Source organism: Merops nubicus, unplaced genomic scaffold, assembly GCF_000691845.1.
Source record: "Merops nubicus isolate BGI_N331 unplaced genomic scaffold, ASM69184v1 scaffold17843, whole genome shotgun sequence".
NCBI classification, from domain to species: domain Eukaryota; kingdom Metazoa; phylum Chordata; class Aves; order Coraciiformes; family Meropidae; genus Merops; species Merops nubicus.
The window spans coordinates 38,545-55,994 of NW_008597076.1; the positions used below are offsets into that span (position 1 = coordinate 38,545).

Consider the following 17,450-nt stretch of genomic DNA (forward strand, 5'->3'; position numbering starts at 1 on the left):
ATTACCTAACAGAGGCAGAAAGAAGGGACACTCAGATGGAAAAAAAATAAGAAAAAAAGATTACTTGCCTGAGTTCGGTTAAAAGCCACACGTGCAAATACTGCCTGTGAGATTCCTGCTCGTTTCAGTTCATCACGGACCCACTGGTAGATTTCGGAAGACACCTCTGTGTTTGTTGAGACCTGCTGCTCCAACGGCTTGTTCATGGATCTACTGACAGGAGGAGGGTGGTTCAAGTACTGTTGGTTTAAGGACTGCTGGGCTAGAAGTCTGTTCACTGCATACTGCTGGTTCAGCAACTGGGCCATTACCAGCTGCTGATTTACCAGCTGAGGGCTAATGGGAGTAGATACAAGTCCAGGGTGCAGGTTTGGAAGCGGGGTCCGAACTGATGGTTGACTACCATGAGAAAGCTGAACAGGGGATGGAGGCTGTTCGGCTGTGCTCCCTGGGACCGGCTGCTGACCGAAGTTGACATGGTTGGCACCTTGCTGGGATAGTTCAGAAAGGCTATCCATCTCAACTACGATGGAAAAGAAACATTGAAAAAGCCAACATAAGACTGAAAATCATGAACTCTACACTTTTCACAAGATGTGCTAATAAAAATAAACGAGTGCATTCAGGTTCGAGCTTACTGCACTCTCCAGCCTAGAGCAGCAGGTCTGTAACATCCCTGTTGCGGCTATTTGCCTTCAAATTTACCTACAAATAATGGTGTCGTGAATATCTGAAAAAAAAACCAAACATCCAAAAAACTGCCCATTATCATCGGTGGGCCCTTGGAGGCACCAGCAGAACACTGGAGGCAAAGGAGCAGCTTCCTGAGAGTTCTGCCAAGGGGTCGGCGAGCCTGCGGCGCAGGGATGGAAGGAGGGGACTTCACCTGAGGCCGTGTGCCAGGGAGAGGGGGCAAGGGGAGGGGACAGGAGACCGCTGAGAGCTGGGGCAGATGCAGGTGAAGTGATCAGTGCATGTGCACAAAGGGTGAGGAGGGCTGTCCTGGGAAAGCACACCCGGCTCAAGAGAGAGAAGCCCCAGGTGACTGGTTTTGTTCCTTCTGTGGTGTCCCCGCTGCAACATCTGCAGTTCCCAGCCACTGGAAGTCTGTAACAAGCAGGGTTGGGTGGGGACCCTCTGCTAATTTCTAGATGCTGCATCAATTGTATGGGACTGCTAGGAACTAGTATAATTTATGTAAATTACACAGATGGGCTGCTTTATCTTGCAACCATGTATGCATGGTTTTTTCAGTGACTTGCAACATGGTTGAATTTTTTCTTATATTAACTCATCTGCCTTGACACACCCTCCTTTTTAATTAACAACACAGTTTTTTAAACTACAAGAGTTTTTCCAGCTCCCCTCTTGTGCATGATAAGACAATATAAAATAACCCCAGGCTGCTGTGAAGGAGTCTCCTTTTTATCAATTCATGCCACTTTTTCATTTTAAACAATCTCAGTTCTAGAGCCCTAGAAATGCTGGTCTGGAAATAGCCTTATGAAAATATGCTTTATTTAAAAAGCAAAACTCCAGTATCTTCACAAAAGTGTTGCAGCATTTTTTTCTTACACAAGTAGAGCATAATTTTGTTTAAAAAGTCAGTGTCTGAGCTTCTCACAGTAATTAGGATCTTCACTAACAGACATTCAGTGAAAGACCATCCTTTCCTCTACAGGGCTGAGAGCTGGAAGATGAAATTGGCACCTGGATTCCCACCCGCAGCACTGTCCTAGCGGGGGCAGAAATTTAAAAAATAAAAAGCAAGCCAGTTGTGCTGTGGAGAGGTCTGATGTCCATAGCCTGGACCAGCCTCACAGCAGAGCACTCGCTGCTCCTCACCCATGTGGCCTTGGGGCAGTGCTGACTCTCCCACCAGCGTTAGCTTAGGAAGGAATACACACACACACAGTGCTTCCTACGCTCCGGCTTCCTTGTCCTCGAATGAATGGATGGTGAACCTGTCTCAGCAAAATTTTGCTGGGGTTGCCCCTTGCAGGAGCACTGCTGTAGTGGAGGTGGGAGAGGATGGTGGAGAAAGGTCACCCTCCTGTGCAGGTGCTTTGCTGACTTGCACCCAGACCACTTGAAATCAAGTGTAGTCTTACCACCGACTCCAGCGGTCTCAGAAGGCGGCTTTGGTGTTGCACAGAAGTTGCACAAAGTATATAAAGTAAAGAAGCTGCCTTCACTAGCAGAAAGTAGAAATCAACCCAAGTGGGCCATTCACTTGGAATAGTAATTCAAGCAATTATCACAAAAGTGATGCATTGTCTTCATTACAGCCTTAAGCTATAAAAGGCAAGGAACCCGTTTTGGTAGATGAATGATTTTGCTTCAAATACTGAAAGATACGAGAAGCTCAAAATTCAACCCAAACTGAGGTCCCATTTCTTAATTTTGTTGAAAACCGTGTAGAAATCTTCTGACATAAAGCATTTAAATCTGTGTTAACAGGTTCAAGAAATAGTTTTTTAAAGGGGCAATACAGAAAGCTAAAAGGTATTACAGAATTAATATGTCCCACTGATAGATTTTTTTCTGCACTAATTTACTTGTACTTACTACAACAAGCAAACAATTGTCACAACAACTATTTGTTAAAATAAATTGATAAAATTATAGCATTCTTGCTGGAAGGCAGTGATAGTTACAGAAGCCTTTTTCTTTAAATATACGTTAGTCAGAGCAAGAAAAAAAAAAAAAATCAATCCATCACAGTTCCAGGAACAGGCTTTTTAAACAATTATTCTGGGTGGTAGAAGATTTCTAGATTTACAGAATGACAGCTTTACACTTCTGGCAACCCAAGTCAGTTTGGCTGTTACAATAGCAAATATTTATTTAAATGAATTTTTTCCCTATATATGTACTTTCTACATCTACTCATCAAAAGCATCCTAAACTTATGGTGAAGGGACCTGGCTTCTTACATGACTGTGACAGACCTCAACGTGACACATAATGGTATGTAACCACAATCACAGCAATTTTTTTTTTTTTTGCTTACCCATCATATCTTTTGCCTTCTTGAAATGTTTATACCACCTTCCAAATTCCTGACATTTTGCTGCTGAGACATTTGCATAGTAAGTGCTGTTCACAATGGAAGAAATCATACTCTGTGCGAAAAGGGGAGAAAAAAAAACCAAACCTGTAATACAGAGCAGTACAAGTCAAAGCACAAAATATTTCAATTGTTGAAACCATTATTTTTTTTGAGTTTGAGAACCATACTGCATGTTTAATACTATTGTCCAAAGCCTTTAAAAAACCTCATTAATTGAGCATAAAAACAAACTAAAGTGTTTTGTAAATGGGAGCAAAAAAAAGCAGATGTACTAAAAGAAGAACAAAGTTATCGACCAAGAAACATAAGGCAATGTGATGGGCTCTGGACAGAAGATGCTGATTGAAAATGCATTTTGTTCATACTATTTCTGGTTTTAAATCTGATTTACCCTTCATGCACTCACACAAGTTTACAGGCATACAGATTCTAAACTGACTCCAAAAATGCAAGCAATGCCCCAAAAAGTTTATCTGAATGACCTATTAGTAGGATTAAAAAAGGGGGTTTACAGTAGAATAAAATATGTATGTAACAACCCAAAACAAAGCCAGACTTGCTTTTCCTAAACAGGATATTTTAAGTGATTCACAGAAACAGGCTTATGAAAAGCTCTTATTGTCATGTCTCATTCTGTAACTGAATATTAGCTGTAAAATAGACCAAAGGATGACTGAGAAAACTTTTTCTCAGAGGTTCTCGAAATATCAGATAGCTACAGTGAGAAATTTACCTTCTGCTCAGTTTTGACCAGTTTTAAAATAGTGGAATTTACAATGCATAAAACTTCCAGTTCCAGTACATTCTTTTACAAAATCAATTAAGACTAAGCCCTGCAAAATGAGATAATGCTCCAACTTGAAAATTATACTCAGTAGATGATGTATGAACAACAAAATTTGCAAATGTAATTTCAATAGACTGAACTTTGCCACTCTTTAGATTTCTATGTGGAAGGTAGTTACTTTCAGCTTAACTACAGGAATTGCCCAGCGCATTGAGGAAAGGATGACCGTCAAGAAGACAAAGCCCTGATTGTTATGTTTCTTTGCTATTCGGCAAGGAACATTTAGCTATATTTGTGCTGTTGTAAAATCAATGTACAGCACCAACCCTTTGTTACACAAACTGCAATAACCACTGGAAGAAAGTGTTTGGAGTAAAAATGCCATAAATATAAGTCTTCTTTATAAGGCTAGTTCAGCTTCTGAGTAAAAGTACCTTGATTATTGATTTTAGTGAAGTGACAAGCTATTTGTGGAGGCTCAGAACTGCTATAGAGAGGCAGCATTATTTATGCCAAACATGGATACCCTCCACTCACCAGGCAGCTATTTTAATGTTTCTCAGAATCACCAAAATTCTTACCATTCCTTAATATTAAAACGGAATTTCTGAAATTAGCTAGAAGCCTTTTGTCAGCGGTATAAAAGGAGAATGAAATCTTCAAAGACTACTGTAACCCTAGCCTGAATGACCTGAACCAAGCTAAGCTGAACCCAATTTCAATTTCCAATATAATAGCAGTATCATTAATATCTAATACTTTGAAAAACCATTGTTTAAGCTCTCTTACAGATTAAACCATTTTAAACATAGGCACATGATACATAAGGCATTATTTTACAAGTCCTTTGGATCTGAACTGGTAAATTATACGAATGCAGTTACTGTACGTTCAAAATCTGGAGATCTGCATGTGCAACACTGGGAACTGCTCATGTCATGGGCCACCACTCTGTATTAGCTCGTGTGTACTTTCTAGACGTCATTTAAACTTCAGGGTGATTTCCTCTCATTTTACTTTGCTCCTTTCAGATGTCTTCTCCTGACTAAGAACTTTAATAACTATGCAAACATGTATATTAATAATAATTTTAGTAAATTACCTATTATTGATGAAGATGTTTGTTTAGGTTTTCCTAGTCCTCCTTTCCATGTTATTTTGCAAATAAGATACGCCAATTACATGGCAGTTTCTGACATCCTCTGCTTCTTCAGGAATAAATTTAATGCACTGTCTTTAATTTACAGCCAAATAGGGGACTGGTCTGCTTAAATAACACTGCTAGGAATTTTAGCTTCTTTGACACAATGTGAATTTCAGGCTCTAGGGTCTGATGGCTAATATTAAGATTTTACTCCAGCACTTTAAAGTAAATAAAAAAAAAATCACAACAAAACCCCACAAACACTAACAACACATTTTAAAATCAATATTATCCCAGTTTTTCTTTGAGAACACTTCATGCAAACATTCAAGTGATATTACCTACGGTGAGAATCCTCATCAGGAGAAATCAATGATTTATTTACTTATTCACTGAAGGCAAAATTTTACAAGCCAGATAAAATATAACTACCTTGTTAACTCGGAAAATAACTTGACAGTATTGAATTTCATTGTTTCTGTGCTTTATTTATTGTCACCAAATCTGCAGTCACGTCAGTGCAGACATGCAGTTTGCTACAGGAACTTCTATATAATTCCTGCTGCTGTAGAATTCCTATATGTTTTAATGATAATCTCCATATATGAATACCCACTATGCTCAAGGCCTAAAGCTGAAGATTAACCCTATGAGTTAGTGCTTATCAGAGATCCACGATCTAGACTAGAGACATACTGAAGTCTTTCTTATTTCTCACGTCATTACACATGACAGTTTCCTTATGTCTTGGCTTGTACTTATCAATAATCAAAATGAAAATGACTGTACCTGAAGCCAATCATGTTCAGGTACTACTGTACCCAGGCATTCTGTATCTGTGAGGCACAGAGGCAGACGCAAGGATGAGGAATATAAATATATCATACAAATATTCAAATGCATCACATTCATCACTCAGTCTGATTTGATGTCGCAAAGAAAACTGACAGAACGCAAAAAAAAGTCACAGATCTGCAATCTTTAATGTATCTCCTAGAAGTTTATCCTTGAAAGTAAATAGCGAGACTTAAGAACCCAATTTTCCCTCTTTCCCCTCTCTCTCTCCCTCCTGTCCCCCAACCACATCACGTGTAGTCCTGCTCTATGAATCAGGAGATCTCATCTGAAATGGTGCCACCTTCACAGAAATCCCACTATTCTGGAATGATGCCATCTGCTGCAGCCCAAGTGCTCTTTTTTTTAGCCAAATAAGTTAATTATAATTAGGCATCCAACAACTGTGTGGAGGTAGCGGTAGAATTTGTTCTGAAGTTCAGCTGAGGTTCACTCAGAGTAGTTTGAACCAAATCCCATTCTCTCAGGAAGATTAAACACCAGATATTTGAAAACCAGACACCATTATTTCTCTGAGAAGTTGGGGAACTCCCTGAGGAAATGTCTTAAACCTCAGTCAGAACTCTTTTCAAACACCCCTCAGATAAAGCCCGGTAAGACGGCAGCATCAGACACCTTTGTGTCGTGCCAGTATGTAGTGCACAGCGAGTCCTGCAAGCCACAGAAGCGCCCAAGCCCTTGGTGCTGGCTGGTCGCTGCAGCCACCTGTGCAGGTGCTGCACAGGAGGCATTTCTGAGTCATTGCCTCTAGCACTGCTCTCCAACCAGGTGAAGTATTGTTCCAGCATCGCTAAAAGTATACTGTTGTCCTTTTTGCAAAACAACAAAACCAATGTTAATCAGGTTAATTCAATCATCTAAACCAAAACTGTTCATGCTTTTCTGCCAAATCAACCAACCACAGCAAAATCTGTTATCAGTGATTGCTCAGCTTCCAGTCAAAAAAGCTTTTAACCCACACAGTCCCAAAACTTCCCCTAAATAACCTTAAAATTATTTTTATATGGGCAGAATGAGGTTGTTTTCATGCCTCATGAAGGGGCAGTTGGGCTGCAGTATTTACACAGAACAAATACATGGTAACAGACTTACAGAGCAACAGACACAGCAGCTTCCTACAACTCGGATGAATTAGATATCCGGGATTCCTTTGCAAATGAAACATTTCCCTCAAAAGAAGCATTGTAACCAAAACTTATTTAGGCCTTCCAGGTTGTTTAACTAGGAATAAAAAAATCCAAGCTTTTTTTGCAACTCATTCATTGGTGTTTAAAGCTTCAAGCCTGCTCAGTGGAAGGGGCAAGGGCTGCAACAACTTATTTACACAATTATCTAAATACGATTAAACAGCTGATGGACAAATATTAAACTGGAAAATGTATAGTCATTTCAGCTTAATGTAATCCTCTTTCTGTAAACACCCAAGATGATTTTTTTTCAACCAGAACAGTCCTGACATCTCATAAGCCTAAGGGTGAATAGCAAGAGATTGTTTTTGATAGTTATAAATATTCAGAAGACATGCAGACCATCTGCTTTCATAATACAGGTAAAGCAAGACTGAAATGGTGACTGCTGTATAAAAATGGTTCTTTTAACAAAGTCTTCCTCTCCTCGAAAACTATAAAGACAGATGTCAAAAACTGTTTACACAGGGTAATCAGGAGCGTGCAAAATGTAATATTCCTTTTACACACAGTGCTTGCTAAAGAGATTTTTTTTTTCTTTTTCTTCCCATCTGTGTGTTGCAACACATTTCTACAAGTTAAAAACATTTTTTCAAACAGAGATCTCATGAATACCCAAAAACATGCTATCTGGTTTCTGAATGCTAATTAATTTCAACTAAGGAATCTGATTTTTTTTCTGTAGGAAGGAATGCATGCTTTTGAAATGGAGCACTTCAACAATAACAGACACTGAAAACAGAACACCCCACAAGTTTAATTTTGCACTAGTTTGACACTGGCTATTTTCACAACTGTTTTACATTCAAACCCACATCTGCTAAATCTGGCTATAAGACAGAGAGCAACTATTCGCCTGCTTTTCAAGTGAGATTTTATTTACGTTTAGCTATTTATCAAGTTTTTCAGTATAAAGCCTTGTAACAGCATAATGGTTTTGTCAAGTGGTAAGTAGAAGACACCTCATCTTCCAAGCAGAATATGAACAGCACTGCCCATAAACCTTACAGTCAATTTTCAGAGCTGAAACACTAATCTTGACAGTAACCTTTTAATGTATTATATTAATGGCACAGAGGCGTTAAGCACCTTTTTTATAATTCTCAATAAAATGAACATTTACTGAACGATCTGTCAAACTACTGGCTCCGTTTTTTAAAGCCAAACTTTTAAGGCTCTATTCTATTTTCTGTTCCGTAAATCCTCCACTTTACACCCAGAGACACCAGCAGGGTAGCCCGTTCCAAGGCTGCAACCCTAACCTGCCTTTAAAACACGAAACAAACAAACAAACAAAAGAAAAAGAGAAAAGCTACATGTCTGCTCCTTAGACCTAATTTGAATAAAGTTGCAGAACAGAATAGAACTTAAAGATTGGAGGGGGAGGGGGGAGATCTTTTACATAAAGGACAGAGGAACTTTGTTTCCCCACCCTAGACACTATCAGTGGCTTTTGTTTGTGTGGAAATCGCAAGCATCAGTTTTAATACAAGTCAGACTCTTAGGAGTGATTATTTCTGAGGAGGCTCTATGTTAACATTTTTCAAATAAGAAGGGAACATTCAAGCCCCAACTGGATAACACAAGATTATCCCCAAATCAAAAGATTTTAGCCTGCCTGAGCCTACGCCAGCCCACGTACTGCAAAAACCCAACCAGGGCTAAATGTTGTTCCTAGTGTTCTGGTATAGCAAAGAATTATCATTTGCTACTCAAAATAAAAGCAGACCAAATACATCCAGCCACTGGCTGTTTTTTTGGACAAGGAATTATCAAACGGACAGTTTAATTGCATATGAAGAATTATGTTAAATTCCTTGGTCCATTACCTTGAACTACAGCAAGTAATGCAATGGAATTTGTCATATGCCCTATAAAAATGTAGGATAACGGAAAAACCCACAGATGGACAGAGAAGAAAAAAACTTTTGTTTGTGCCTTTGGCACTGCACTTGGATGGCTATCTGACCTCCATACTGTTGCCAGGGTCAGGAGAAGCAAGGATTTGCATGGCAAATGCTGGTCATATAAGTTAAAACTGCCCAAAGGCAGATTTAAAATGATGGTACAGGCTTTTCTTCCAATACAGGAGCAGCATGTCTTTCCTCCTTTCTCCTACCCTTGTAAAGCCTAAATTATCTCCTCCTCCTTTTCTGCTTTGCCTTTAAGTGTTTTATAAATGTAGGTATTAACATAAACATAAAGCCACACTGAATGTAATGAGGAAAGATATAAACCAAAAAGAGCTTCAATCACATATACATATATATACACATGTAGTTATATATGTATAGAAATATACCCACACAGGAGAAAATTTTGAAAATCAGAAATAAGGATTCAGCATTTGAAGGATCTGATCCTTTGCACTATTTTTATCATTTTGTAATGTAAATTCCCAGTTGCTGCATGACAGAGCAGCATTCTCCCAATGTTTTCCAAGCATCTCCCACTGACAGATATAAATAAAGCTCAAATAAAAAGCTGCTTCCCAAGATACTAGTCTTATATCTACAAAGGTTAAAATCTTAAAAGAGAGAAAGATAGGTAGGTGAAAAATAGTAATTCAGATTTAAAGAACTTCGTAACTGCTTAACAAGCTTTATGACATAGTGCCTTAGACTATTAAAAAAAAAAAAAAAAGGAAAGAAAAAGAAGTCAGAAACACAACTTATAGAAGATAAGGAGACATATTTCTGTCTTTATTGGCAGATGTCTGACATGAACCTTTCTAATAATCCTAATTTTTATTGCACACTATTTGTAAATGACACATACTTAACTAGTCAAAGTCTTGGCTAAATCCTTCCTAAAGTCCACCTGAAGAAGATAATAAAAATGCAAATAATCAGTATTTAATACGTTAATTTCTGGTTCACTTATTAGAATGAAGATGGTTCTATATTTTGAGGGCTGAATTATCACACCCTAAGATTTTGATTCTGCAAGTGCCTTTGCTAGAAGAGCTCTGAAACCTAAGAGCTTCACAGGTAAGGAAAGCACTACCCACTTTAGGCAGGAATCTTCTTGAAAAAGCTGTTGTGAAGTAATTAGATTGCTTTAAACTGCTCTTTTAGCTTAAATGGTGAAGGTACATTTTCAAGGGCTCTCCCCATTGCTTTTACTTCAGTGCCCATTACAAAGTTATCTCAAGGAACACAGGCAGAGTTTCTGCTGGATGAAGACAAACCCAGAAGCTGTGCTCCAACCGTGGCTGGACTTCAAGTCCACTGGACCAGAGCTGACCTACTCCAGGGTAAGTTTCATCCCCTCTTCCCAGTTCAATAACGTGGAGACAAGGTCCTCAGCCTCTCTCCAGGCTGCTGCTCTCCCTACCCTAAGCATCTACACTCACCTCTCCTCCTTGAGATGCAAGTCATAAGGGTAGTGGACAGAGTAAATCAGCTTTTCTTGTACAGGAATAAAGTTTGAGATAGGTGGGGCCTTGGTGACCTCACAGACTGATCTGGTGAAAAATTGGAGTAAGAGACACCTTCAGCCTTCCTCTTTGGTTGATTGCTTTTATTTCCAGCCAGATCAGAGTGCTTCTGACTTGTTTCCTATCTGGAAATGTTAATCCTAATGCAAATGCTTTGTATTATAGGGGACATTTTAGGTCCACTAATACATTAAACTCAGCTTTGGGCACATAAAATTTTTCCACAGAAATGAAATGTATACATTCTTTTGACAGAGAGAAGAGAAGGCTCCAAGGTGACATTATTGTGGCCTTCCAGTATCTTAGGGGGGCCTACAAGAAAGCTGGGGAGGGACTTTTTAGGCTATCAGGTAGTGATAGGACTAGGGGGAATGGGGTAAAGCTGGAAGTGGGCAGATTCAGGCTGGATGTGAGGACGAAGTTCTTCACCATGAGAGTGGTGAGACCCTGGAATGGGTTGCCCAGGGAGGTGGTTGAGGCCCCATCCCTGGGGGTCTTTGAGGCCAGGCTGGATGAGGCTCTGGGCAGCCTGGTCTAGTGGGAGGTGTCCCTGCTCATGCCAGAGGGGTTGGAACTGGGGATCCTTGTGGTCCCTTCCAACCCTGACAGATTCTGATCTGTTTTAGCAGAGGACTTTAGAGCCCTAATGGCTCAATGGTTGGACTTGATGATCTTAAAGATCCCTTCCAACCTAAAGGATTCTATGATTCTATGTTGATAATTGTTCTATCTCCAACCAGCTGCAATGGTTGTTTTCACTCCAGTTTTTGTACAAGGCTCTTCAAAATTGCTTAGCATTATCCACCACATTAAGGAAGATTTTCTTGCTGGGAAACAGGACATGATTTTCAGCAAGTCTCTTCTCAGATTCCACTGTTCTGCTAGGCAAAGCATCAGATGTCTGGCATGAAGTTGAGCCCTGAGGCACAATGTCCAGACAAGAAGTCATCAGACTCAGTAGCACTAACAGTTGTCTTGTTGAATTTCTTTTGGTGTTTAGGATAAGCCTTTTCTTTGATCTCTTTTCCTTTTTCGACACAGGTTTTTGCAGATTTTTAAAGCCAAAAGGGACCATTCAAGCACCTATTTGGACTCCACTTTAAAAGACACCCTAGAAGTTCATCTAACAATTTCTGAATTCAGCCAAGCTACCTGTGGCTGAGCTAGACCAAACATCTGATATTGATCTGAAGAATTCTTGTGCTGGATCACTCACCCCATCCCATGGTAATCTCTTTCACTAGATATGTACCTTTTTTTTTTTTTTTTAAATGTATGACTAGCTTTTAGTTTGAACTCCATCAATTTCTGCTCCTAGTTAGTCTCTCAAGTCTCTGCTTGCTTGATAAATATCCCTCTAATGCTAATACTATCCCTTACCTTGTTTAAATTTAAACAATTATCCCTTGTTTAAATGGTTAAGTGTCCGATTTATTGTTTCAGGCCACGTGCCTCTTTATGAGCCACCTCTGATTATTCTTAATCATACGGGCCAAAATTCTGTGAGGATCTTTATGCTGCTAAAAGCACATGAACAAACTACCTTCTGCCCTGCGAAAAATGTAAAAATTTGTCAGGAGAAAAATGAGTTATAGTATGAAAAATTTGCCTTGGATCCTCAGCTTCTACTGAGTAAAATCATATGAAGGTGACATTTCAAGCAGCTTTGTTAGCCAAGATACTTGTTTTGCCTCTGTGTTGCTGCTTTTCACTGACAAGAGCTTGTGAAAAGTATAGAAGCTCTGAAGAATTCATAAAAAGATGCAAGATTCAATGAAGGTATCTCAAAAGAGAAATGTTCCAGCTAGCTTTCCATGTGGAATATGCACATGAACTTTAAGGGCCTATTTCTGAAAAAAAAATTGTCTTAGTTACCCCTTATATGAAAATATACAAATTTTTAAAATGTAGCTATATTAGGTTCAGCACACAAAGCTCCTCCTTACAAAAAGTGCAGAATAAGGAACACAGCCTTAAGAGCCTGGGGACATACTAGCTGGTGAGTACATTTTGGTGGGATTTTATTGTGAGATATGTATATACATACATAAAAACATGCAAATCCCTCCAATTGTGAGAGAGTCTAAATATACTGGTTCAAATACACACGAGGTAAACCTGGGGAGATGAAATCTCCTCTCCATCTCTAGGAAAGCCATTAACACTAATGTCTTTCACATGTGCCTCAGTTTTTCATCATCATGAAACCCAGCCTTCTCCATGATAGTTTACTAAAAAGTATCAAATCTTTTGGAAAGGTGGCAAAGTCAGGCACAAGCTATGCTTCAGCACAGTTTCCCCCACTCTCCTGGTGCAAGCTTATGGAAGAACTGCAACTCTTAGTGTAGGAAATCGTAGTACTTAAAAAATAAGAATAATTAAGAGATAGGTGTATATGGGGAAAACCTTTAATCTGTTCCCACTCGTGGGGAACAGAACTTTTCCCTTTTGAGTCGTTTATTCCATGGCTTGAAGTGAGGCAGGTCTGAGGTTGCTGCTGTCCTGAAAAACCTGTCCTCTGATCACCGCTGCAAGGCACCAGGGGAATCTGATACTATTTGTGCTGTTTTTAAAGCAACATCCAAGGAAAGAGAGACAAAGCTCACCCTTGGCTTAGGTTTTCCTACCATGTTTCTTGGAAATGAAAAGGAAGAACCTAATTAATAATTTTAAAAGAAAAAAAAAAAAAGGTGGGAGGAGGGAGAAGGCTTTGAGAGTTTTGCTCAGAGTCTGTTTGAGAAAAGCATTTCTTTTATTCTAAGTTATGATTAGAGTAGAGACATGCCATGAGTCTGGTTGGACAAAGTGAGAGTTGCTCAGCTTTTAGCATTGCCTCCAAGTAAGTGGGTCCTGCTTTGTTTTCATTCCTGTCAGGTAAAAAATTACTGCCAGTTCAGGTAATCTTCTCCCAACGCATCTTTCTGCCTGCACTCCTGCGTCCCCTAACGCAGACCTACCCCAGCTTTAGATCTGCTGACAGTGACTCTACAGCACCTACAGAATTTACTCAGCTTTTGGGTAGATTTTATGCTCACACTGATCTCTGTGCCTCCTACCACTGCTAGTAATAACAGAACTAGTCAGGGAAGGTCTCTGCAAACCAGTCACAGCAGTGATTAAGATGTAGACATACATATCTCCTCACCCTTAAAGTAGAACACTTAATTGGCAATGTGGATAGCAGCTTCCTAATGGACAGAAATTAAACTCCATTTAATTCCTGAGCAGACACTTCCAATGCACAAGGTTTACCACACATTTGGAGTGGGGAGGGAGGAGGGAAGGAAGGAGCTGCACGCATAACTCTCTCTACCTCTGACAATCACCGAGGAAAAGCAACATGAGGACCAGAATGGCATAAGTGTGGCAGGTGTGAATTGACCTGCACTGGCAAAGCTGCGAGCTGGGAAACTTGCAAATCACATGATTGTGCAATACTTGGCTCCAGTCATTGCTATCATGTTCTTTAATAAAAAAAAAAAAAAAAAAAAAAAAAAATCTTAAAGACATGTACATCAAGTTAAGGGATTAACTGTCAAGCAACATTACTGAAACGGAGACAATATATTTCTTTATTGTTAATGAAATTCAGTTAAAAGTGAAGGAAGTGATAAAGAAAGTACTGTTTTGTAATGTATTTTACATAAGAACGTAATATAGAAAGGGAAGTGCAATTAAATCTTAATGTGGACTTTTTTATTTTTAGTTTATCATCTGGTTTACATTTTGAGCCCCTTTGCAGCAGTAAATTATGCTGGCATTTCTTAGGGAATAACTGCCATGTTAATTTAGTTTAATAAAATAACTGACAGAAAATGGGGAAAAGAAGCAAAAAGAGACAGTACCCCCCCACACAGGCACTCCTTATCTCTGGCTAAGTGCTCAAATGCTTTCTATATGAATTGTTCGTGGTCCAACTCCAGCACCATGTAATAATACAATAGATTACAACACAGTACAATGCAATCTTGGGTTTCTGTAGCGCCCTTCACGCAAGCATCCCAGGGTGCTTTACAATCATTATGAGTTAAAATTAAAACTGAAGCACATACAATTCCTAATAGAATCATTTTAAAAATGCTAAACAGAACAAATAACTTTTAAGTCTAGATTTAAAAGTCCCAACAGCCAGAGCTTTCCTTACTTCAATTGGCAATGAGTTCCAAAGCTAGGGAGCAAAGCGACTAAAGGCTCTCTCATGTTATGTTAAAGGATCTCTCATGTTGTTTATACTTGTGCTGTACTCTACAGCCAACAATTTGCTAAGAAGAAGAAAAAACTTATTTGCAATCTTCCTTTAAAGAACACTGGAGGGGTGGCTTGTTAAGCCTCTAATAAAGCTATGGAAAATAAATAAATAAATCAGGGTTCACACTCAGCCATGCCTGTGTTAAGAAGTATGCAAGAAACATGAATGAATGAATACAGAATTTTGTAGCAGTGCATTACTTGATTGCCTCTTAATCTACTAAATGTAAAAAGGAAAAAACTCCATGCTTTTATATATAAACAAATGTGTGTATATAACAATAAGACCATCAATGCAAATATTTAAAATGTGAGTTTTTCTATATACCCTGCTCAGGACCACAGAATCAAAACTGAAGTAGGGCTCAGTTCTACAACACATGCACATTTTCAAAGGAAAATGTAGAAAAGGTGTCATGTTCCTTTTTCATTCTGTCACTTCCCTAAAACTTAAAGTCCATATGATACAGATAATCATTCATGTGACACAGTTCCCAAAATTGCTGAGATACCATCTTAAGTCGTTAGCACACAAAGTGGGGAGCACAGTCCCCAAAATGTTATTTCCTTAAAAAAACCATGAATTTTATTCTTTGCTCACAGGAGAGCCTCATAGAAGACAGCTGCTTATATCTTCATATAGCTGACTTCAGGAGTATTAAAACAGAGAAAAAAAAAAAAAAAAACACAAACATTTTTTCAGAAGCAGAAACACAAGACCACATGACAACAGAGATACTAAGGGACATGCTGACACTTTACAGAGTGCTCTGAAGTTATAAACTGCATTTATTTGAGAAACAAGGTACATTCCCCTCCTCCCCACAATAAGTCCAGGACCCATAGCTGTTTTGGAAAGGGACTTTGACAACCTCATTATCATTAATTTTAATGAAGAGGCAGAAAAAAATAGCTATTTTCTACTTTACTAGGGCGCTGACCAGATAGAACAGTTGCAGATAGACTGGAATAGCTTTAACACTGAGAATGTTTAGATGCATCTAAAGAACATAAATCGGTGAACGTTGAGTATCCTGTGAACACCCTCACCCACCTCTACCAACACGCATATTTCATTTTCCCCATCCCATCAGCAATAGGGTCTGTGCTGCCCATTCTATCTGGATGACTAAAAATCACGGGCATAAATTGTAATAGTTAATTGAAAATGTTTTAAAAATCCAGATACCACGTTGGCTTGAAGAGACATCAGAGTGAATGCTCTTGAGCAACTGAGGGGTGGGTTGAAGGGCCCTGCCTGCCAAAACCTGAGCCCAGGCCCTCAAGGACTTACTTCCCTGAAATAATTAATGACATCTTTAAAATCTAAAGTACAGTAACTTCTAAGTAGAAAAAGGAGCTGCATTCCTTACTCTGGTTATTAATTATTGGGAGAGGTGAAGGGGGAGGAGGAGGAGACAGAATCACAAGCAACAAAGAAATCCAAGGACTTGATCTCAGGTCTAGGCAGGTAAAATTGAAAGGAGAAGGCAAAAAAGTACTTTTAGTTTTGTAAAGCATGAATCAAAAATTGCACATAAAAAGTATGTATTTGGGCAACTCTGAAGAGCTTATTCCTTGGCTATTGGAAATTTTAATTTTAACAAATGCAACTTTTTGTGGTTGGGAATTTAGAGGAATAGGGGGGGTCAGAACATCAACAAGGAAATGTGAGAGGACTTGTAGTATGCCGCTTACTGCTGTGATGGCCAGGTGAATTCAGATCAGGTGAACTGAGAAACACTGAGGTTCTGAGCAAGCCTTCTGTCTGGCGTCTCTGCCAGATCATATAAATTCTGCACCATGTATGTGTAAAGCAGCATGTAAATTCATGGCAGGATATCTGAACAAAAAGGAAAGTATATGACCTATACTGTGTCCATGCCAGATGCAGACAATAGCATGCACAACAGCACAGAAGTTTGATCAAAATCCGGCCAGGATACCTACAGTCATCACGAGTGCAAAACTACTCAGACTCTGGTGTCGTATCAGCACTTGTTCTGTATGTGCACATGTTTCATGGAATGCAAGTGTCTCTCCCCCTAACTGACAAAATGCCATTCCTTCCTGATCAAGGGCAAAATTATGTAAAATATATTGTGGGTATGGGGGGCCACACAAATTTAATATATTGATGCAATGTCTGTAAGTTACTATGTCCAGAAGTATCATAACCTCTGCATATATTGCATGAAAATATTGTATGCCCCCTACAAAATATTTTTACAAGTAATAAACTAAGAGATTTGAGATTCTACTATACATTGTGCCTGGAATTTCTCATCTATAATGTACTGACTATCGGTGGTCCTGAGAGTCAGGCTAGATACAAGCAGCTTCAAAGGATGAGCAAAGGGGAAAAAAAAACTGAATAAAAAAAACAAACCCTTCACATTTCAGGATATTATGGGGGAAGAGAAATAATACCTTGCCTCAGAAGTACTCTTGCAGTGCTTTGATAAAAGTGTCTGTTTGTGAATACTAACAACAATCATTTAGAAAATCTTTTTGTAGGGGAAAAAAAAAGAAAAATCAGGTGAGATAATACCAGTAGAAAAGTCAATGTCATTTGATCGCTGCCATATTTTCAAAGCAGTGCCCAGATACTAATTAATCTCTACAATCTCTTCATTTGGTAGGTGACTTGTTATCTTCCTTTCATGGAAAAGGTTACAGGAACCCAAGATAAGGGGTACATCTAAATGTTCAAAAGC

General features: G+C 39.0%; 1 protein-coding gene across 1 annotated transcript in view; it reads right to left on the reverse strand.

Annotated features, from left to right (window-relative positions):
* Positions 1-17,450, reverse strand: part of SATB1 (SATB homeobox 1) — a gene marked incomplete at its 3' end in the record, with an annotated part of 68,829 nt that overhangs the window by 38,439 nt on the left and 12,940 nt on the right. Inside the window, exons 6-7 of the mRNA XM_008936597.1 lie at positions 3,014-3,125; positions 69-523 (exon numbers count right to left, since the gene is read on the reverse strand). Coding sequence (XP_008934845.1) covers positions 69-523; positions 3,014-3,125 — 567 coding nt within the window. The remainder of the gene's footprint in view (positions 1-68; positions 524-3,013; positions 3,126-17,450) is intronic.